Source organism: Cydia strobilella, chromosome 11, assembly GCF_947568885.1.
Source record: "Cydia strobilella chromosome 11, ilCydStro3.1, whole genome shotgun sequence".
Classification (NCBI taxonomy): domain Eukaryota; kingdom Metazoa; phylum Arthropoda; class Insecta; order Lepidoptera; family Tortricidae; genus Cydia; species Cydia strobilella.
The window spans coordinates 86,580-110,349 of NC_086051.1; the positions used below are offsets into that span (position 1 = coordinate 86,580).

Sequence of the window (23,770 nt, forward strand, 5' to 3'; positions counted from 1 at the left end):
AGCTCAAAAACAAATCACGGTATATATCCCGGTCAATATAAGTCTAGTGATCGAACAAAAGTCGCAAGCGATTGCCGGTGACGTTTGTCGAGACCACCACCACCATCACCACCACCATTAGTGCAGATTGCAAGGTCAAGTTCACGCTGGTACTCAGTGATCGACTAGATTTTGGTGCGCTATAGGAATGATAAACTGTTTCAAAGTGACAGAGGTCCGACACTAACGAGGGGCTGGAGCCGCGACGGCGCTGATGTGAGCTGAGTTCAGAGTTACTCCCATTCGGATGACCTTGAGACGGTTGAAATTGGTGACGGCCAAAGACTTTCCAACAAATGACATTGAAAAAGGACCAACTCTTATGAAAAATACCCAAAAATTATACGTGTGGTTGATTTTTTTGGATAATTTCCTCAATTTCCCCAAAACGCCTCTCATCAAATCCCGACCTGATGACAAAAAACAAACTGTCAAATTACTTTTTCAAATAAAAACAAGAACAATGGTCTTGCTGTCTTCGTAAATCGAGAAATCGGGGAATACTCGTATGTTACATACAAAACAAATCTTTTTTATTTCTACATTCTCGAATATGCCAACGTAACGTAATTTATCAACCTCCACGAAATTTTGAAGTCAGTTTAGAAGGCGCATACATACGTGCGACCTCATAACTTACAGTTTCTTACAGGTTATTTCCATTTCTACGACACATGAAATAAAGTCTGTCAAGCCATTTCCGTCAGTAGGAAAAAGCGGCAAATTTAAAAAATGTAGGCGCGAAGGGTAATCGTCCCATAGAAAATTAGAATTTCGCGCCTTTTTCCACTGACAAAGTTTTTTGACCGGCTATATTGACACTAATGAGAGACGTAAATGTTTACCTAAATGAAATAGTCATCAACAGTTTTTTAGAACATTGAGTAGTATCCCTAATCTGAACGGGAACTTTGTAAGGGGAAACTTGTATGAAAATTTTCTCATGAAAATTTCCAGATATTGCGAAAATTTTGAGATTATTCTGCAACTTGCACATTGCTACCTACATATGCTATCTGCCCCAATCTAATTTTCTCTCTCTTAGTGATTTTGTTGGAAGAAATAAGTAGGTTTTAAAATTGTATTGTCTCTCCACGGGTTCTTCAAGTCAATACCTGTATTGTTAAGTAACACCGATAGTCGTGGGCGGCACGGCAGGCACGCGCCGGCGACATTCGTGACAACGAATTAGGAAGTTTCGTCAACACCTGCCCACTCCCGACGCTATAAATAATAACAATGCCTACTCGTGGGGGGCATAACAAGTCCTCATTGTCCGCTTGTAATGGAATTGGTGACGTATTGTGTTACCCGCAAAGGTATATTTTCAGTCTACCACGTGTGGAATTAAACAATTACTTGTAGTACGGGCGGCGACCGTATGATCTACTACGTCAAATGATATACAACCACACAATCAAAAATGAAATTTACAGCATCTGATACAGAAATGAGACTGGTGGTAACAGATAGGAATTTATATGTAGCTTCAGAAACTACTCGTCTTTAGTGTCCGACCGAAGATTCGGTTTCGGTTTCGGTTTCGGCCAGTTTCGGCTAAAAAATCATGTTTCGGCCGTAGTTTCGGTGTCGGCCAAAAAACGGTCGAACCTTTCGGCCGGGCCGAAACTTTCGAAACGTACTTCGGGTCACGTACGGCTAACTTCGGGTGGACTCGGCACAACCGGCAATATGGCGTAGCGCGCCCGAGTCCGCCGGCCACCGGCTCAGTGAAGTGGAGGTGACGCTTTGTGTGCTTGTTCCCGGAATTAAGGTAAGTATTTTGTTTGTTTTTGTTTTAAATAAAAGTATACTGAATTTCTTATATAAAAGTATAATATACTATACCATAGTTTACGTACAGAAATGACGGAAATATTCATTATTTAGTATAGTAGTACAAACATTTGTTCGTTCTTAAACGTGTTTTAGAATTTCTCTTGGTTGGTTGATGTTAAGTGTAATAACGTAACGTAATAATAACGTTGTAGGTACTTACGTAATACCAAATTTCAATTAATTTGCAACATGGCGAAACTAAATAATATATAAGTAAGCCAAAAAGTAAATTGTAGATCTCAGGTAAGTAAAACTCAGATTTATATTTTAAGTACCTAAGGATTTAAGGAGAATAAGAAAACGTTTCTTTCTTCCTATAAGTTAAGTACCTATGTTAACTAAGAAAAATATGCTTGCTTAAAATTTATAAAAAATATAGTAACTGTAGTAAACTTTGTTATATTTTTTACAACCTTCATGATTTTCAGGTGTTACATTTTTAATATGCGTATAACATTTTATGGTTTCAAGACAGTTTCGGTTTCGGTTTCGGCCGAAACTAGAACCTTAGCCGAACCTTCGGTTTCGGTTTCGGCAAAAAAACATGTTTCGGTCGGACACTACTCGTCTTCCAGTTCCTGTATGGCCGGAAGTGCGTCTGCCGGACACTTTAAAGATACCAAAAAGAGTGGAATTTACGTCATCTGATACAAATATGAATTGATATGTAGGTTCGGAAAACACACAAAAGAATTGGAAGGAAGTTATTGTTTAAATTGAGGATACCTTTAAATGCCCGGCAGACGCAATTTCGACTATTTGGGAGCTCCCAAATGGTCAAAATTGCGTCTGCCAGCGTCTGCTTGTCTGCCAGCTGGCAGACGAGTGTTTTCCGAGTCTACAATAAATTGCTATATGTTGCCACAAGTCTCCACTTTGTATAAGATGATGTCATTTTCACTGTTTTGTAACCGGAAGTAGTATTTTTTTACTATTTTTTCCAAACTTAGCATTATTTTTATGAACATGTGCCATGGGGCTTATCCTTGTATCAGATGACGAAGTAGATCATACGGTCGCCGCGCGTACTATTAGACTATAATAGATGAAGTTAGTAGTTACTTTCGTTTACAGCAAACAACTGCGGTTGCGTGTATAATTAGCAACTAAAGGCCACTTGCACCATTCACCAACGCAGGGTTAACCAGTTAAACCTGGAGTTACCATGGTTACTATTGACACTGGGTTAACCCCGGGCAACATTTTTTAACAAGTTCAAGAATAAATGAGGTCGGAAGCACGAAATGTATGTTTTGTTAATAAAATTACATGTATTGAAAACCTGTCGTAAATGAATAAACATCCTAAATGCAAGTGAAACGGAAATCAAGTCCTCGCCAATGTTGCCGAAAAACAACTAAAAGGCGCATTACGGAGTCCAAAAGTCCTGCCCGCGAACTCAAAGAAACCAAATCAAATCAAAATCGTTTATTTGTTCAACAGGTATAAATAGTACATAAGTACAGGTCTTATTATTATTACTGTTGTATCACTATGCGCTGGTGGCCTAGCGGTAAGAGCGTGCGACTTTCAATCCGGAGGTCGCGGGTTTCAAACCCCCGGCTCGTACCAATGAGTTTTTCGGAACTTATGTACGGAATATCATTTGATATTTATACCAGTCGCTTTTCGGTGAAGGAAAACATCGTGAGGAAACCGGACTAATCCTAACAAGGCCTAGTTTCCCCCTCTGGGTTGGAAGGTCAGATGGCAATCGCTTTCGTAAAAACTAGTGCCTACGCTAATTCTTAGGATTAGTTGTCAAGCGAACCCGAGGCTCCCATGAGCCGTGGCAAAATGCCAGGATAACGCGAGGAAGATGATGACTATGTTGTGCCGCAAGGCGTACAATTTTGTCATTAAATGGACTGTGACTACATGCTGTACACAGTAACCATTAATTATACCTAGTCTAACAAAAAATCACTTACACTATAATATGCTTTGAAATGAAATGAAATGAAATATTTATTTGCTTAAACATGGTAATTACATACAGATGTTATAAATTAATTGATTTAGTGTCACATGTTAAGCCAAAAAATGGCATGCAAATTTAAAACTAAATAAGAATTTTTATTACAATTTCAAAATTAATATTGAAAAACAAATTTATTAAAATGATTAATATAACATGCAAGTCACATAATTTTTTTATAACTAGTCACATAAAGTATTTTTAAACTATAAATATTTAAAACTTGTCATATCCTCAACATTTTTAAATTCATTCGGAATTTTATTAAAAATTTGTGGAGCCATTCCAAATATACTTCATATATAGGTATAACGCTGTTTTGGAAGTTATTGAATTTTTTTCGAACGTGTGTCGTAAATGGAGTTCTAGCTGCTAGGAATGTATTTCACAAGATGATCTGAAGTATAATTTTGTTTGTATTTTCTCTTTTGTTCTTATCTAATTTCTTATTCCAGTGAGTGATGGGCACAAACAGAAATGATCTCGAAATAGTGAAAGTGTCTTAAACAATGAAACTATAGGTAGTGCTTAAACAATGTTAAACGGGACGGCAGAGCGGGGGCTGTCACTACAGTCCTCGCCCGTCAAAGTGTCAACGTCGCCTGTCCGGGCGGCGTCGAGCCCCGTGCGGGCTCCGCCGTCCCCGCTGAAGTCGTCGCTGTCGCCGGCGGGCCGGCAGCGGTCGCCGCGGCGTTGCCAGTTCGCGGAGGAGTCCAGGGACAAGTGCGGGCCGGGATGGCTGTGCCGGCGCGGCGCCGGGCAGCTGGAGGAGGCCGAGCCGGAGCGCGCGCCCGGCCCCAGCGCGCCGCAGGGCTGCGAGGACTCCGCGCCGCCGCCCAAGAACTGCTTCCGGCTTGTTATGCTCGGGTAACTAAATACATGCCTACTATTTCGAAAGTTAACTGACCGTTTCGAATCCAAGACGGAAAGACTAAATTGACAGTTGGGTTGTATTACGTTAGATTACCATATCGTTTAGTTTTCATACTTTTCAATCCCATTTGATACAAATATAGGTATCACAATCAAGATTTTTGATGTCTTCTCTAATTCTTGATATCAGTTTCAACCCACCACCAGACATTGATTGCTTCAGTTTTTATTTTATTTATTTTGTATGCGCCTCCTTAAGACGTGTAGTGTATATAGGTAAACGAATGGAAGGTATGGATGAATGCGCACGCTTCTGGTAAGATTCGGTAGCTCAGTTGGTTGGAGCGATTGAACCGTCGTTCCATAAGGTCATAAATTCGAGTTTGGCCTTAGGCGGTGAATGTCCATTATTCCTTTATCTAAAATAATGTAGTAATGCTTCCAGACATCTGCTCAGGCCCACTTATACCATTCCACTAACCCCCGGGTTAACCGGTTAAACCTGAAATTACCATGGTTACCAGTATAATTTGACACTGGGTTAACAGTTTAACCGCTTAACCTCGGGTTAGTCGGATGGTGCAAGTGGGCCTTAGTAATTTTAATAAAAAAGACAGTTTTATTGATATGTTTCTTATCAAAATGAAAACTAAATGTTAAAAATGAAAATCCGTTCAAAGCTAATTCAAATCACTTTAAAATACAGATTCCTTTCCATAATATTGTGGTAAATTTTATTAAATAGGTGCCTAAAGGATGACTCGCGCTAGACCGGCCCGTGCCCGGGCCGAGGCGTCCGACATGTCATTTTCTATGACGGGTGATTGGTGATCACGTGGTGCTTTCCATAGAAAACGAAGCGCTGGAAGCTCCGGCCCGGCCCCGGCCCGGTCTAGCCTGAGTCATCCTTTACTCGAATCAAAACAAATTCTCTTCATACTTTTCAATAAAATAGTACGTGTGTTGGCACCAAAAACGAATGCAGCACTGCATCGAGCTGAAACCATGCACTCGCCTCGTGAATAACCGCCGCACGCGACCTGCATAATGGTCCGTTCCCCGACGCGACACTTCCCACCATAATAACACAAGTTGTTGAGTAAAACACCACATAACGAGCAGAAAAACACAAACATAATTTGAAATCACGCCACTGTGCTAAAATAAATTATTCATTTTTTGTAGCTAATTCTAGTGTGATATTGGAATAAGCCTTCGTATTTATTTTGATGCTGTACCTATTAATAAAAATGTGGGACAATATTCTATTGCGTTACTGTGCCATGAAATAAACTTAATTTTCAAAATTGTGTAATTCAATAAAATTCAGTTAGACTCTTAATGGTCCTATTGGTCCTGCAAAACATATTCTATACTAGTGTAAAAACGTCCCGCTTGGCGCGCTGTACAAAATCCCATACAAAAATAGACATAAAGCAAACGCGAACGCACGTCACGCTATCGAATGAAATTAACATTTGGGGTTCGGGACACAAAATTTCGCAATTGAACGTTTTACTTAATATGTGGAAATGCTTACGTTTATAAAATATCTTATTTGAATATTAAATATTGTTCAGCCTAATAGCAGTCATTTGGGAATAAAATATACTTTACGTTTAGAAAATAATAAAATATTATTGGAGCATTTTAGGATTTGAGTCATTATACAATTTCAGGAGCTCCATAAACCAAATGAATATAAGAACCTTTCTAAATACGGCCTGAAATTCAAAAGTAAGCCATTTTGAATGTTACTACCCGTCAACAAGTTCCAAAATGTTTGGAACTTGTTGTTGAAGCCGGCCGGAGGAGTCAACAGTTAGGCTTTAATTGCTCCCGTTACGGCCGGAATCCTCCAGAAATTGCACTTCAGGGCTTCAGAGACAGTTCATTCGGAACACAATTCACCGGAGGCTCCCACCGCAGATAATATTGACATTTAAATATATACAACGGTAAAAAGCAATGAACGTTACATTTAAACTGTGAGTAGTAGTGTACTAAAGGTGCAGCGGGACAATTTCGACCGATAAGTTATAAAGTACCACTGTGACTACCGAAAACTACTACCTACAGTACTTTTACTGACAATTACTGCTGCAGTATCGCGGTGCGAAATTGCTGTCGACTGCATTGCTGCTGCAAATGTCAAAATTCAGTAATGTCGCTACAATACTGCTGCAGTAATGCTGGTGATGGCTGAATCGGAACGGTACCTTTTAGAACAGCAGTGGATGCATTGCAGGGTCCTGCATCCCGCGGGACAAGGCTCCACCAACACCAAACTTGTGTTTACTTAAACTTGCGTCTTCTCATTAATGAGGATTACTTCGTTTATTTGCCAAAGTTCTGTTAAGTTGATATCTGGGTAGGTAAGCATTCAGAACAGCAGCTTGCATTGCAGGGTCATGTGTCGCGCGGGACCAGGCTCCACCAACACCAAACTTGTGTTTACTTAAACTTGCGTCTTCTCATTGAGGATTACTTCGTTTATTTGCCAAAGTCCGGCGAAGTTCATTCTATTTAACAGTGCTGGAGAATGTCTTGGTATTAGTACTCAAGATTTTGGATAGGATTATCTACAGTAGTGTGAATTATTACAGTTTAATTATATATTTAGGGACAAAGTCACTTGAGTACCTACATAATTTCTAAGGTAGTAGAGTACCTACATAATAGATAGTCATGGTTTGCCGTGGGCAATCATGCAAGTAAACAAATCAAGTATAGTCGGTGAAAAATCAACAATAAAGTCCGAATGATGAACGATTAGTACCCTGCGAGGGAGACCGTCATATCTTAGAAAAAAAAAACATTATTTTCTGGGTGAGAAGGGCGTAGATGTAAAGCTTCGATTGAAAATAATGGGCAAGATATTCAATTGAAATAATTGGCATGCTGACAAATTTTGAAATCCCTTTTAATATTGTCGGTACACTTGTATTGGTTCCGAAAAACACAATATTTCAGCTATACTCATAAGCTTATTTAACATTAATAATTGCATTTTTCTTATAGCTACTTTAAACTTCGCGCGAAAACACCTCGCGTCCGTTTGTGACGTCGCGGTTTAGTTGGTTGGCAATGATAGTTCCATTCAATCAAATAATTCAAAAGTTTTTTTAGTGACATATCGTATTATTTAGCATTTTATTTATATAGTAACAATAATATTTACTTATTGTAATAATATTTTGGTACGTAATAAAAGTTAAATGGTGAAATAAAATAAAAAGTTTGAACCTCTAAACTCTTTGGTGAGGATAGTATTTAGGGTTAGTAATGAGACTAATGAGCAGAATTGTATGGAGCAGTATGCAACTATGCATTTTAGTGTCAGGCGATGCCGCTTGTCACGATTCTTCCTTAGGTCAAACAAAGCTGATTTGGCCCTTTAGCCATTGAACTTCGTACAAAAAAATATATATTTTTGTACGAAAAATTAAAATGTTATGTAATTTTTTGTGACAATTTTGGCTGTTATAATCACAGTGTGGCGATTTGCACTAAATAAAAAATTGGACAATGTAGCCCAGTGGTGGCTCAGTTGGCAGAGCGCTGGAGTATCTATCCAGAGGCCGTGAGTTCAAGTCTCACCCAAGGCAGTAATTGTTCCACTTTTAAGTGAATATTTTTAATTGGGTATTCCGGTTTTATACGAATTGCTGCTAGGATATTAGCTGGTTTTCATGATTACTATACAGTTAATTTTGTATTAGTGACAAGTAAAGCAGAAGAATACAAAAACAAGTTTGAACATGATTGATCTAAAGTTATACCTAGACGGTCTCCCTTCATTTTAATTTTCTCATTGACTGCTATTGTACATATTGCACACAACCGTATGTGGGTCGGAATGTTCATTGATTTTAGACTTGAATCTCTTCCAATTTCACCTAATTTACATTGACACTATAGTAAGTAGGTAGTATCAGTAGGCAGTATACCGGATTAGTCCGTCATGCCTTTGATCAGCGAGCCGCGATATACATACGTTTACTAACGGCCAGCCACTGTAATCAAGTGGTGATGATGGCACTTGGCTACCTAACAAACATTAATTAATGTCTGTGCAGGACTATATACCTAGGTATTTCAATTGGTAAGGTAGACGAGACGTCACAGTGCTCCTCACTGTCCCGGGCCACTACATGTCATCTTTAAACTTAAGCCATTGTTTTTTTATGATATAAGTCGAAACGAAATGGCCAAGCTGTATAATTTGGCTTAGGTGTAGAGTGTGTGAGATTAGGGCTTGTAGAGTTAGGGAGTGTAGAGTTAGAGTGCGTAGAAGAGTTACAAGCTTAATTGGCTCTACTTGAGATCTGATAATTTTTTTGACAGTGCGAGCTAAATGTTCTCGTCTTGGCAACATTTTTTGAATCTCCAAAAAGCTAGCTAAGCTTTATCATTAACCCAAACTAATTAAGGAAAGTAATTATTTTACTACAATGAAAGTTAAAACAGGCGCTGCAACCTTATGCGCAGGGCGAGCTGTAATTCCATATTATGCTTGCGGATTTATGTTCATTATTCGGACCTCTGGGTCTGCCAGACCATGACCTTACACAACTATGAGATGAAGCCGTGGGCTTAACGTGGGCCTTTGAGATTTGAGATTAGAACAAGTAGAAAGTTTAAAAGGGTGACCTTTTATGAAACCTTAATGAACCGGTCTATTTACCAAACTTTACTTTATTTTGCTTAGAAATATAAATATTCCTGAATTTGTATTTTGTTTGGACCTTAAGAGGAACGTGGCTGGGCAAGTAAAAGGTACCGTTGACGGGTAGACTTAATTTATTCCGTATTAACTAAGTGCTTATATCTACATCCTTAATCTACGCTGTACAAACATTATCTGACTTGGATCACCGCGTGAGCTAACGAATATCAAACTATCGTCACGCGCTGATAATATTTTGCTGACCGCCATAGGACCGATGGTCAAATGGAAATAAATAATTTTTCGACCACTATTTTTTAAATATTAATCCTAATTGCAGGTAGCTTTAACTTCACAGCTATCTAACAATCTAATATGCCGTGAATAGTCTCTCCAGTATAGTACCTAGTCGGAGCTAAATTGTTCCCCCGGGAATTATAGGCAAACACGGAAAATGTCCTTTACGTAGAATTATCAGGCATCTGAAGGCATCTCTGTATATACTACTAACTGAAATACTGACCATCTTTGGAGCCTATGTCTTATCAATACGGGTCCCAAATTGTCGCTTTACAAATTATAGTGTGGTAGGTATATCACTGTTTCAAACATGTGGAGGATGATTCGGTAATAGTGTTACGATAACGGGTATTTAACAGTATGTTTGGCTAGGCTAGCCACATCAAAGCGTGCCAAACAGGTGTTTAGGGTCAACGCACAGATCGCAATGAAGTGTACGGGTCAACGCCGTTGAAATCGATAATAGGCAGCTGTTGCTGCACATTCTACTTAGCAAATGTTATAGATATCCTAGAGGCATTCAGGTAGAAACTAATAAAAGGCGTTTTTGTGATAGGATAGATTATAACTTTTCTTTATCATCATTATTTTAGCCTCTTGTCGCCCACTGCTGTCGCATAGGCCTCTCTTCGTGTACGCCACTTATCCCGGTCCTGGGCTAGTCTTATCCAGAAGTTCTCCGCGATCTTTCGAATGTCGTCCACCCAACGAGCTAACGGACGCTAGGCGCTTATTTTTTCACCCGGAAGCAGCCACCAATCCGTTAACATTTCGGTCCACCTGCCATCACTCTGCCTGGCAAAATTATGACTTTTGCGTATCACCTTCACAAGCTATTTCAAAAGCTCAACAACCTACGTTACTATGTATTCCTCTATTTTCATATTACATTTGATTAAATCTCACCGTCGTCGCCCACTTCAAGCGCTGTTGCCAAACACTGTTTGTTGCCAGTCTGAAATATTTATAGTATATTGAACGTTGCTCCCCGGACGTAGGTTTCGAAACGTATCCACGTTTCAGGTAAAGTGTGTTTAGTTTCTCCAAGGAGTCCACAGCATCGGTTGAGACTAGGATTACCAGGTGTCTTAAATTTTGTAAGACGTCTCATAATCAAATAATTTTGATAGATACTTACTATTAAATATCTAATGGATATTAAATGTGATATTTAACCAGGCAGTATGATTTTAATGCTGTAATCAAAATCGAAATATTTAAAACCTAATATTAAATACGTTTCTTATACAAACTCGTGTCAAAGAAAATATTTGATGAAAATACACATCAAAGCCATTTAGCTTTTGATATTAGCATACGGCGGAGGTTTTGGGTTTCATAATAATAATAATGTTCTATAAAGGTACAGTACAGTAGTAGTAGTAAAACTCTTTATTGTACAAAAAGAAACATAAAACAAGAGAAAAACGCATCATTTGTACAAAGGCGAACTTATCCCTTCAGCATCAATAGTGTCATAGAGTAACTTATACTAGAGCGGTACTGTCATAGTAAATTTTGTAACCCCAGTAAATTCACTGCCATCTGTCGACACACTTTAAAACTAAAAATAAATATTTATAAAAATACGATAAAATGTATTTAAATATGGATAAATGATTTTTTTATTTGCATTAACTATTTTTATATGATTTTTACCCATGTTCTTTCACTGGTATGCGTTAAAATTATAAATAACAAACAAAACAGTCAACGCCCTCTATACGAGTGTAGGCCAAAACTAGTGGCGCCATCTGATCGAGAATTAAATTTTCGTGATTTTCGAGGCATGTTTTTTCCTTAGACTGTATCCATCTATTACGGAGTTATATCAATCTTTGATAGTGTCTAGCGAATGAAACAACACACCAAAAGTATCTGCGATCCTGGAATACTTTTTCCAAAGAGAAATATGATCTTTGCAGTTCCCGTGTAAATGTATCTGTCACAGACGTAGCAATCAAATTGTTCTTCATATAAAGACTCACCTATTTTTGTTATTAGAGAATGCTTGACATTATTATTATTTATTCATTTTTCCAAATCAAAATATGCAATTTATCATTCACTGTTACTTAATTCCAAATTTCAAAAATAATACATTAGACACAGTTCTCTTTTTAACTTTAAAACCTGTCTCTCAAAATTGTAGTTATTATGGCGACCCTAGTCAGCCTAAGGTTGTTGCCGACTAATTTGTCTTGCAGGAACGTGGCAATTTCGAGTCTCGAGCCTCAGCGCTGCAGGCTAATTGCCAACGCGTACCGACCGCTTAACCATACACTTATAACCTTGATCCCTTCTTACACATACTTGTTATGTGTACTGCTGTCCAATTTAACTGGTTTGGTTGATTGGTTAGGTATTAGAGATTGGAACAGGTCTGTTTGTAATAGGCCGCTTAAGGTAATGATCTGGTTTTCACATTATGAAGTTTAAACCGAAACGGACTTTGTTAGTTATTTTTAGACATCGGCGGCTCGTGGCATTTAGGTAGCATTTGACGTTTCTGACAGACTAGTGAATTTGGTAGACTTGGTGATTTGTCTTAATCTGTCTCGAATCTCGATTCATTCCCGGGGTCAGTTGAACTTTCGGTTCACCTAATGCTTGGAATTTGAGAGAGGAGGCTTCTTTGATAAATGATTTAGTCGTATCATGGGTTCTAATTTTCTATTTCAGAAATAATATATAAACTAATATTCGAACACCTACTCACTTCACCTTGTGAACACCAAAAAGAGTGTCTAACTTACAGAGCAGCTAAATGTTTTATAGATACCCCTCGCTGCTGCCACTTAGGTATCAAGCATCAGTCATAGAGTTTCTATCCATCTCATAATCATCGTAAGTACGTAATAAATGTAGCAAAACACATAATGCCTAAATGCTCATACAAACACACGTTTAACATACTCGTAATTTGTCGAGATTCATGTTATTCCTGTAAACATTCAGCCTGGGCTAAAACTTGGCGGATCCTAAACAAATACTTAAGCAAATCCAACATAAGTGTCCTTACCATGAGTTTACCGCGTCCAATTCGCTAGTGACCGCATAAACTTACTTGCGTCTCACTCGTGAAGCGTACGAAATATCATTGGATATTTGCCACTTTTACCAGTCACTTTTCGGTGAAGGAAAACGTCGCGAGGAAACCGGATTAATACCGAAGAAGAAGAGGAAGAGGATTCGTGGTTAGAAGGTCAGCCGCTTTCATAAAAACTAGTACCTACGCCAATTCGTGAAGATTAGTTGCCGAGGCAAAAAGCCGGAACAACACTAGAAAGATGACTTGCGTAATGGAAGCGTATTCTTATTGAAACAACAGGATATTAATTTGATCTGGATTTGTTATGGACATGGTCTGTCAGTGTCAAAAGTGACATTTCTTCAACCAGAAACGTTATTTTTGACACTGACAAATCATATTAGAAAAAATACAGATCAAATTCATAACATGTTATTACAATTCAATAGAATGCGCCTCTTGGTATATTGTGCAAGCGAAATGTACTGCTAAACTAAATGCCAATAATCTAACCTCACTTTTTCTCTTTTCCGTATGTTTAAAGAAACTAAACAAAGCTAAAAGGATACATCTATATTTATTTTAAATGCTAGAGTATGTAAAAGGGAAATTTGAGTTTACTTCTTTACATATTTACCATTATTACGGTAGAAATAGGATCCGAGTGAGGTTAGTTTTTTGGAATTTAATTACAAATCGGAGTATAGTGAGTCGCTAGACTTATGCCTCGGTAAACTGATGGTAGGGGTACCTACTGTTATTGACGGAACACCTTAATTCGACGAAATGTTTAATTGCTCGTTAATGTTTGGGTCCCGACTTTTGGAGAAAACTCGCTCCCGCCGGGACTCTAAATTATTATGAAAAGGATGTTTGTATACTTTGTATTGCTTCTTTTGAAGTCATATTAAAAAGTCGGTGCTTAACTTTTGGGGAAATGGAAGATGTTTTTTATGTAATTTCATGCAAATGAGTATACTTACCTATGTAGGTATGGTTTAAAATTTGTAAGATTTGAATTTAAGAGTTAGTTAGTTTAGTTAGTTGTAGAGACTATAATAGAAAATCAAACGAACTTACCTGTAAGTGACGTTCGATGATTATTAAACGAGGTAATTCGCCTGAGAGATTACACATAGTTTACATGTAGTAGCACGAAGATAGTGCTGCCATCGTACACCATTTTAGAGCAACTATTAAAAAAATAGCAAATTTTATCTATACCCTGTGCGGGTACTTCATAATCTCATACACTTTTGGTACCCGGAGCCCATCGTCAACTCATATATATATTTCGTGAGGAAAAGGGCAACTACAGAACTCGTTCTGTGTAGGGTCCGGGTGGGTGTGTAATCTCTCAGGCGAATTACCTCGTTTAATAATCATCGAACGTCACTTACAGGTAAGTTCGTTTGATTTTCTATTAAACTCAGTAATTCGCCTTTCGAGATTACACATAGTTTACATGTAGATGTTTAGAGCTTCACGAAATATTTAGGTAATAGGTTCAACTGAAATAAACAAAGTATGAAGACAACATATTACTATATTTCAGTTTCAACAAGTCCTTTACATAACGGTTTTCTTAGAGAATAACCATGTTAATTAATGCATAATTAATAATCAACAAGTATAATACCTATTCTATTAAGTATTATTTTGAGGTCATACTGCAAAGAGACCGGGCAAACGACTCTGACGTATCAGGTAATACTTCCCTGTTATAAAATTTGGCAAAGGATGCCGAGTTACCTGTCCATCCTGCGGTTCTTTTTATAACATCTATGCTCACGCCAAGCTTATTGGCAGCCGACGTAGATGCATGCCTAGTGCTATGAGAGCTGAATACTGAAGTGTCGATCCCGCTCTCCTGCAGTGTGGCCTTGATCCAGCGACTCAGTGATTGCGAACATACATTTTTATATGGCTTTTTTAAGCTAATAAATAAAAACTCACTATTTGTTCGTCTTTTATCGGCAGTGGTTTTTAGATATTGTTCTAAAGTTCTAGCCGGACAAACAGAAGGCCTTTCGTCGAAGTAAGGAAGAATCAATAAAGGCTGTGATCTACCAACCGCAGAAATTTTTATTTTATCAGAGATTTTAATTACAATTTTCTCTCCATGATATTGCTGTATATTTGAAACTCGAATCAAAGAGAGAGTCTGCACGCGATGCGCAGTGGTCAAAGCTAGTAATGTTGCTAGCTTCTTAGATAACAAATCAAACGGCAAACTTTCGTTTGGATAATGATTACTTAGAAAATCTAAAACTACAGCTGGATTCCAAGTAGAATTATACCTTGGAAGGGGAGTTCTCAATTTATACACTCCCTTCATGAATCGTTTTATCTTTACCTACTATGAGACTTATAGCTGATTTCGCTGAATTAATTGAACTGTATTTATTATCTTGATTATAAAGTCCTACTAAAAATCTCAATATATCCTTAACGGATGCATCATAAAGACTGACGTTAATTTCTTGGCAATAACAAAACCATTTTTTAATACATGGTTCATACTGACTAATTGTGCTGTCCGTCAGCGAGGCTAGCATCACGTCTACGGCTTCGGGAGGAGCGCCCTGCCTCAGGAACGCCGTCCGGATAAGACAGCGGCCACCAGGGTAAGGCTCCGCTGAAGCTTGTGTTCGGCCCTGTAAGGCGAATGCAATAAATTAGCCTCGGGAGGAAATACCAAGCTATTTGAAATTTGTAGTTTTCGAAAAAGTGGAAACCACGGTTGTGTGTGCCATAAAGGTACAACCACAATACCCTCCGCTTTATTATTAACTATTTTCTGGAGTACCTTAAGTATCATAGAAAATGGAGGAAAAGCATAGAAGAAAAAATTATTCCATGACAATGTAAAAGCATCAACTTTGAATGCTTCTGGGTCCTTATGCCATGATACAAATTTCACACATTTTTTATTTAGACGACTTGCAAACAAGTCAATTTCTGGTCGTCTAAATGTCTCACAAATCAGATTATAGGCCTTATCAGCGAGCTCCCACTCAACATCTGCATGAACTCGGCGAGATTCGGCATCGGCAATTAAATTCTCAGTGGAACTTATGTAAGACGCGAAGATATACAGGGTTACTTTTTAGTCAGTTAACAAACTTCGTATAAATGATCGCTAAAGTAAATGAAATATACGTTTTGTTTTATTTTTATCCCTTCTCAAATAAAAAAAAAGAAAAGTGCACCCAAATGATTCCACAGAAACAGTAGAAAACTTGGTCACCCTACTTACTGACGGCAGTGGCGGAGGCGAGGAGTGAGCGGGGCACCCGCTCGCGGCCAGCGGCAGCGCTTGCACATGGGGTAGAGTGGCGGGCGGGCGGGGAGCTGTGCGGTGTAAGCAGAGTTCAAAGATGGCCGCTTTTGTTCTTCGCCGCGCAGGCGGAGCGTCCCCCCCCCCCACTCCTTGATGGGTTAAATTTGGTCCCGGCGGTTTTAAATTGATTCCAAATTACTGGCACATCGAAACGCCGTGCTGCGTCATTTGTGCTGGCCCTCGGGTTGTTAGCGAAATTAGCCTACTTAACACCTTTTCAATTTCCACAGCTAAACGTAGTGCTCCACGACCTTAAGCATGCGCAAGCACTGCAAACTGTCCAAAATCCAGTAGGCTCTGACTCGCCGACAAAATTGTACGCAGACTTGGGAGACGCGCATTAGGCAAACCGGTATTTCTTAACACGGGCAGAATCTCTGCCTCGTACAACCTAGGAGCCGCTCTCAGATTGTTATCGGCCCTGGCGTACACTCACCATTTCATAAAACTCGCGGTTTGAGTACATCGTTTCGCGGCTCGCGGCTCAGCGGCGACTGGGCGAGCGAGGAGAAAATGAACCGACGGTCCGTCCGGCACACAGCGCGGCGCGAGACTGAGCGCCTGAGCGGCGGCGGTAAGGCGGCGCGCGCGCTCCCCGCCTCCCCCGCCGCGCGCACCCCCGTCGCACACCCTCACTCATGCGCCGCGCATGAACTCAAATTGACCCCAAAACCAGCTGTGTGTAGGGTGTGCATAATTTGTAAAAAAATTAGGAATAAAAATAATAAATCGTAAAAATAAAAAGTACATGTTTTTTTATTGAAATGGGTTCTATTAACGATACTGAATTCAGGGTTTTTTTTTGTTAACTGACTAAAAAGTAACCCTGTATATGCGTCTTTCTTCGCACCACTGCCAAATCTTACGGCTTACTGCATTCAGATGCGGAAACTGAATGCCTCCAAACCGGTTTATGTATGCAATTGCCGTAGTGTTATCAATACGCAAAAGTATCTCGCAATCCGTGAATTTACTGGCACATATTTTTAAACCAAAAAATGCAGCTGTCAGTTCCAAAAAGTTAATATGCTCATTTAACTCTTCTGTCGACCACTGACCACTCGCTGTTTGATCCGAGCAACTAATGCCCCAGCCCGTACGAGATGCGTCTGAAAAAATTTCTAGCCGGTAATCGCCTGACCGTATCGGGTTGTTACACTTATCAATATTACGTAACCACCAATTAAAATCGGCACTAAGATGATTTGGTATTGACATGAATTGATTATAATCATCATTTTCTTTTAGACAAAGGTATTTTTGTCGTTCGAACATTTTTGTGTAAACCCACCCGTACTGAACGGCTGGGCATACGGACACTAGCAAACCAACTAAATGTGCAAAATCCCGAACCTTGCACCTTTTCATGTTCGAAAACCGTATTATCTCCCGCTTAATTTTTAATTTTTTATCTTTCGGAATGCTAATTGATAACGCATTGGAATCAAAAACGAAACCTAGGAAAGTAATGGTTCGACTAGGTGTACCGTTACTTTTTTCTGAGTTTATTACAAAGCCAAGCGATTCCAATAAATCTTTGGTTTGTTTGAAATTTTGTCTGCATTCGTAAGGGCTGGAACCAAAAAGACATATATCGTCTAAATAAATTACGGAAAATAACCCTTGTTTGCGTAAATACTCCACAACAGGACGCATAAGTTTTGTGAATACGTATGGCGCTAAATTCAAGCCAAAACAGAGTACTTGAAACTCATATAAACGCCCTAACCATTGAAATCGTAAGTATTTTTTATAGTCTTCATGAATACTTATTGAAAAATAAGCATTCTGAAGGTCTAATGTACACATATAGGTGTCTTTAGATAAAAGGCGCATCAAAGTCCTGTAATCTTCAATTTTGAAGTGAGGCGTAGGAATAAACTTGTTTAAGTGCTTTAAATTTAGGATAAATCTATTCTGGCCATTGCTTTTCTTAATAAGAAAAATGCTTGATAAAAATTGGCCTTCGCATGGTTCGCACTGGCGAACAGCACCTATATTTATGAGTTTAATAATTTCATTATTCATTTGTAACTTATGCTGAGCGGACTGTGGTTTATTTACAGGTATCTGTGACTGGACTATATCAATGTCGACCGGCAAGCGTAAGCCTCTGACTCAAGATAAAACCACCGGGTCATTAGTTATGCGTTGCCAATTATGGTAGTAAAACTGTAATGTACCGGCCTGTGACTCGCTGCTTAGCGCCGACTGGCGGCCGGCCTGCTGCTCCGCTGCCGCGGGTCGCGGCGCGCGCTGCCGCGCGGCGTCGCTGTCGCTGCCGGCTGCCTGCGCCCACCAGCCGTCGAGCTCGTCCGCGCGTACCCGCGCCGAGATGCCGGCGGTGGCGGGCCCCGCCAGTTTAAAGCCCTCGAAGGTCCCGCTTCTGCCGGTCTGCCCTTAGGTGGAGGCTTCGGTTTCGTTGAGGCAGGTCTCATCTCCGCGCCCGTCTTCGTTATCGCCTTCATAGATTTCAGTTTCTCCGAAAGATCAGAACCAAAAAGGAATCTATCTCGTTTCAGGTCCTTTATATTTTCTTTGACGTCTTTGCTAAGACAAGCTTGTAAAAAGGTCCTTCTAGCTGAAGTCTCTTCGTAATGTACATGGCATAACAAGCGGCCTGCATCGCTGAGTAGCTTCAAACTTTCTTTATTCTCAGCGGCGTCGGAACAATTTTCTAAATTCGATGACATTAAGTCGGCTATACATGTTATTACGCAAGCCATACTTCTCTGTTTTTCTGATAAGATACCATCTCTCTTATGTGAGTTTTCGTTGACCGCCGCTTTGATTTCAGGGTTTAGTATAGGACTCTGCAGTAACGTAAGATTCTCAGGGATGTCGTGACATGAAATAATTTCCTTCTTGACATCCTCCTTTAAACCATTGATCAGTATATCGGACCATCGGCTAGCAATATCCTTGTGAACCGCCTTGCTAAATATTTCTTCTTTAGCTGGTTCGTCACCTAGAATGTTCAAAATACTCGGATCTAGCTCCGGCGTTATTTCTAGCAGAGGATCAAGGACTGGAGATGGTTGGTTTTCCTCTTGGGGTCCTGAAAAAAAAAAAAAAAAAAAAAAAAAACCGACACAATGTCTAAGTAAAAATAAATTACATGCGCAAGTCTAGAAACAGTCTTTCAAACTGTTTTCGTGGCGGACTTGGTGATAGGTAAGTAGATTGTACTCTGGATACACTGGAGTAAACTTTTGATATCATCAGTAGCTGTCTCACGGACTCTAGCGACTGCGCATCGAGGTGGCGAACCTATATACCACGAAACAACCTTACAGATCGATCTGAAGTATATTTTAGGTTAGTATGTAGCCTTACAGGCACAACTTTAGCCACTAATGTTTACCAGTAAAATAAAAATACGTCGCATGAACAAGCATACCAAGGTAGCTACACTCGTTGTGAACAATAAGTAGGTAGGTACCTACGTCAAGATCGCGTAGGTTCCCGGCCGAAAGGGGGACGCGAGCGCTCGCGAGCCAAAGGTCAAGCCTGTGTTACCCACGTACCTACAAAACCACGCGTAAAATAAACGAAATATTAGTACCTTCGATTTGCGGAACCTCCAGCTCGGAAGCATGATCCACACCAAGCTCGTTTACCACTTCCTCCTCGTACTCTGCATACGACGACACCGAACTGCACGAATCCGAATCCGACGACTCCCCTCGGCGTTCCCGTCGCACTTTTTTCATTTTCTGCTCCAACTTCTTTATTTTCCGTGCATAATATTCTTCATTATCACTAAACTTACGTTTTCCCATGATAAAACACGCTAATTATAGCCAAATATTATAATTAAAGTACTTAGCACGGAAATAACGTATACGATGGCGGCGACACAAAACGTGTATGAGATTATGAAGTACCCGCACAGGGTATAGATAAAATTTGCTATTTTTTTAATAGTTGCTCTAAAATGGTGTACGATGGCAGCACTATCTTCGTGCTACTACATGTAAACTATGTGTAATCTCGAAAGGCGAATTACTGAGTTTAATAATATTATTATATTATCCTCCTAGGGCTCCAGGGTGGTCGCATCTTTTTAAGTATGTTTTGTTACCTATTTATATTTTAATTTATTGAATTTTATGCGCTTCCTTTTACCTTCGTTTCTTTAAAAAAAATGTGTCATTTTCAATGAAAAGGTACCACATTGTCGCTTGCCATAAGGACGCTCTGACAGGTTGTTCGTATAACGTTACAAGCAATTTTCGTCCTTATGGTAAGCGATAATGTGGTACCTTTTGATTGAAAACGTCACAAATAGTCTAACATAGTTCTTAAGTTAAGAGTTACTAACCATATTACTCGTATGGAACCTGTTTTCTGAAATAAATGATTTTTATTTTTATTTCATTTTTATAGGGTTCCGTACCCAAAGGGTCTGTCTGTCCGTCCGTCTGTCACCAGGCCGTATCTGATGAACCGTGATTGCTAGACAGTTGAAATTTTCACAGATGATGTATTTCTGTTGCCGCTATAACAACAAATACTAAAAACAGAATAATATAAATATTTAAGTGGGGCTCCCATACAACAAACGTGACTTTTTGCCGTTTTTTGCGTAATGGTATGGAACCTTTCGTGCGCGAGTCCGACTCGCACTTGGCCGGTTTTTTATTAACCTATTTATTTGACATTGTTGCCTGCGGCAACTATCATGAGCCCAATTAAATAAATAAACATTATAGGACGTTCTTACACAGATTGACTAAGTCCCACGGTAAGCCCAAGGAGGCTTGTGTTATGGGTACTCAGACAACGCCAATTCAGACTTAACAACTTGTTACGGCTTTGGACTGGTTTTGATACGAACTCTTGGTGATTGGCGCGCATCTCACGCACGACTTTCACTTCGCATGCACCGATCAGCGGGAGCGATATTCAAGGTCGTATCAAAATAAGATCAAAACCGTTTCAAGTTGCTAAATCTGTGCAGTGTTGCTTGCGGCAACTATGTTCGTACTTTTATCAAATGCGATGTAATCCTTCCTTAATGGCCTATAAAGCAAGATGTGCATATATCAAATGAAAGTTTAGAGAGTTTAGTATTATGTTATGGCTTTTTAACATAAACGAGATTTGAAGAATATTTAGCTAATATATAATATCATAACCCAAGTACCGCAACTTAGAAAATCTAATACGTAACGCTTTACATGTTGAAATTCGTCGAAACGTTTGTACTTAATCCAATTTATCTCCTGAGCTGACCTTAGACCGCCTGTTGTCCGCCTCTATCTTTAATCAGTATATTAAAGCTGTATCTTTTACTGAGGAGTGCCAATAAAGAGCTATCTATCTATTCAATCTATATCTATTACCTACTCCATTCCACTTTTAAAGTACAAACATGATCTTTTTAACAATGGATACACCTATGATATATATTACACTAAAATATTTAAATTTATGTAAGTTATTTATATTTCAGCCATCATTCTTTGTGTACTTATGTACATTTATTGCCATATCTCATTTTACTCTATTTTAGTTAAGTTTGAGTTGAACACTCTTATAAATCTTTCAATTTCTCATTTAACTCGCTCTTCCTCAGATCAGCTCGCGTGGGCAAGACGTCGCTGGTGGCGCGCTTCCTCGGCACCAAGTTCGAGGACAGCTACACGCCCACCATCGAGGACTTTCACCGCAAGCTGTACCGGATCAGGGGAGAGGTGTACCAGTTGGACCTGCTGGACACTTCGGGTAACCACCCCTTCCCGGCCATGAGGAGGCTCTCCTTCTTAACAGGTACGCATTCTGAACTTTACTATAACCTACCGATGCTGAAAAGCTGAACTTAAAAAAGTCCCTTCCTAAGAGTTTAGGTTTAGGTTATCAATAGGTAAGCATTCTCCATTAGGTCACTAAGGCTATCTTCAATCATTTACGTAGGTAATCCAACTTGACTGGCTCGAATTTACATTCTCGAAATTACCGCAAATACTTTTGGGACTTTGTAAAAAACCCTGTGTCTATTTTTTTGTTAACGGAGTGGGCGAACGGCACCGTCCCCCCGGCCGCGGGAAGGCCATTGATGAGGGGGTGTGTGGGACTCGCCGCTCCTGTCCCCTCTCAACTGGCGAGACCTGGCCTACCCACTAAACCCACTCCGGCGTTTCGTATCCTCTTTGTCGTTTGTGAGGGCGCCATGGGATCGAGTAAAACTAGCTCGACGCTTTTGACTTGAGATGCTGAATAACGGGGCACGTGGAAAAAACAAGAGACAAATAAATCCAATACATTCCCCCAATTAACTGACAATATATCATGTTCGCAACCCTATAGCCCGCTGTCGACCGATATCAAGTCAGGCAAAACAAGAAGTGGCGAGTTTATCGTAAAGCGATACTAATTAATGGTTATGGCGGCTAGGGGAGCTGCTCATTTGTCTTTATTTATTGTCTGTTTTAGCTTATAGCGACATTCGATATTTAAAGATTTATATTTGTTATTACTATTTTCTTAGGTTCACGCTTGCACTAAAATGTATAAGTAAGTACGTGAATAATACAAAATAATAAGTGACAAAATCAATAAATTGACATAATTTTGGTAGGTTCGAATTAGCGTCCTAGTATTTTGGTCCTGTTATGTTTTTATTTGTATGTCGTAGTAACAATTTCAATGTTAGTACCGTTTGACTTGGTGCAGAGCATGTAGAGCTGCGCATTTGCGGTTCTCATTTCGTTTAAAAATATATATATTGTAACCGGCTAACTAGAGAGGTGGTAAATGAAAAGTACCGTCAGTACACGAGTCTAAACTAATCAAATAACGTCACTGGCCTTAACGTTATCGAATTCCAATCTTCGTTGAACCGAACGATGAATTCCGGCAGCGGGTGCTACTGCGGGCTTCAGCAGTGAATATCAAGAAAACAAGTAGCCTTCTTTGACATCTATAAAATATTTTATATTTTAACATAGAACGACTCCGTGAAAGGAAGAACTACGGAAAGCACCTAAAATCCCAAGCCTACTTATATGTACCAACAGCATTTTTCATGAAAGGCTTCACGAGGTTAAATATTGAGCTAGGGTTTTTAAATCATAAATTTAGTAAAATCTGTTTCTTTATTATTTGCAATTAATACGTAAAACTTTGCATAAGAACATTGAGATAAGTTCTTTAAAAGTAATAAATTAACAGTAAATATTGTGTACCAAAGTTCTTGGTCAAGAACAAAAATGTATTTTAAAAACAAAATCAACTTAATTCTACAGTGTTAAGATGTAAATTCGATTAGAAAAAATATAGATTATTGGCTCTTTTACACATTTTGAATTTTTATCGGACCGTATAGCTGTACAGGACGGAGTCCTAAGTGGTTTTGCATAATTTAACTTTCTTAAACCCAGCTTTCCTCGATGGTCTCCTAATGACGAACTTCTCTGGCTTTCATAACAAATTCACAAAATGTCCAATTTTTATGATAACTTTATAACCAAAGTGACGCGAGCCTCCGACAAGTCGCATCAAATTAGGCTTTGGGGATATCGGTTGGCTTACAGTCTCGCATTAAAGGGAATAATGACTGTTGTCAACAGTGACTGTGTAACAAAATGTATTAAGTACTAGCGGAGGCTAATACCGCTTGCAACTTTAATCCTATTTTCATCCCCTAAGCGCCACTTGCACCATCCCACTAACCCGGAGTTAACCCGTTAATCT

The 23,770-nt window shown here is 39.3% G+C and overlaps 2 protein-coding genes and 1 long non-coding RNA gene across 3 annotated transcripts in view; 1 reads left to right on the plus strand and 2 right to left on the minus strand.

Moving 5' to 3' along the window:
* LOC134745380 (GTP-binding protein Rhes) overlaps nt 1-23,770 on the plus strand; it is a 64,802-nt gene that overhangs the window by 29,334 nt on the left and 11,698 nt on the right. Inside the window, exons 2-3 of the mRNA XM_063679418.1 lie at nt 4,312-4,723; nt 21,654-21,847. Coding sequence (XP_063535488.1) covers nt 4,392-4,723; nt 21,654-21,847 — 526 coding nt within the window. The 5' untranslated portion in view covers nt 4,312-4,391. The remainder of the gene's footprint in view (nt 1-4,311; nt 4,724-21,653; nt 21,848-23,770) is intronic.
* LOC134745416 (uncharacterized) overlaps nt 1-23,770 on the minus strand; it is a 217,525-nt gene that overhangs the window by 7,585 nt on the left and 186,170 nt on the right. The window lies entirely within an intron of this gene.
* LOC134745307 (uncharacterized) lies at nt 18,264-20,096 on the minus strand. The gene is made up of 2 exons (XM_063679299.1): nt 19,638-20,096; nt 18,264-19,130 (listed from the first exon to the last, which is right to left on the minus strand). Exons 1-2 carry the CDS (start codon nt 19,852-19,854, stop codon nt 18,274-18,276), a joined length of 1,074 nt encoding a protein of 357 aa, XP_063535369.1. The 5' UTR covers nt 19,855-20,096; the 3' UTR covers nt 18,264-18,273.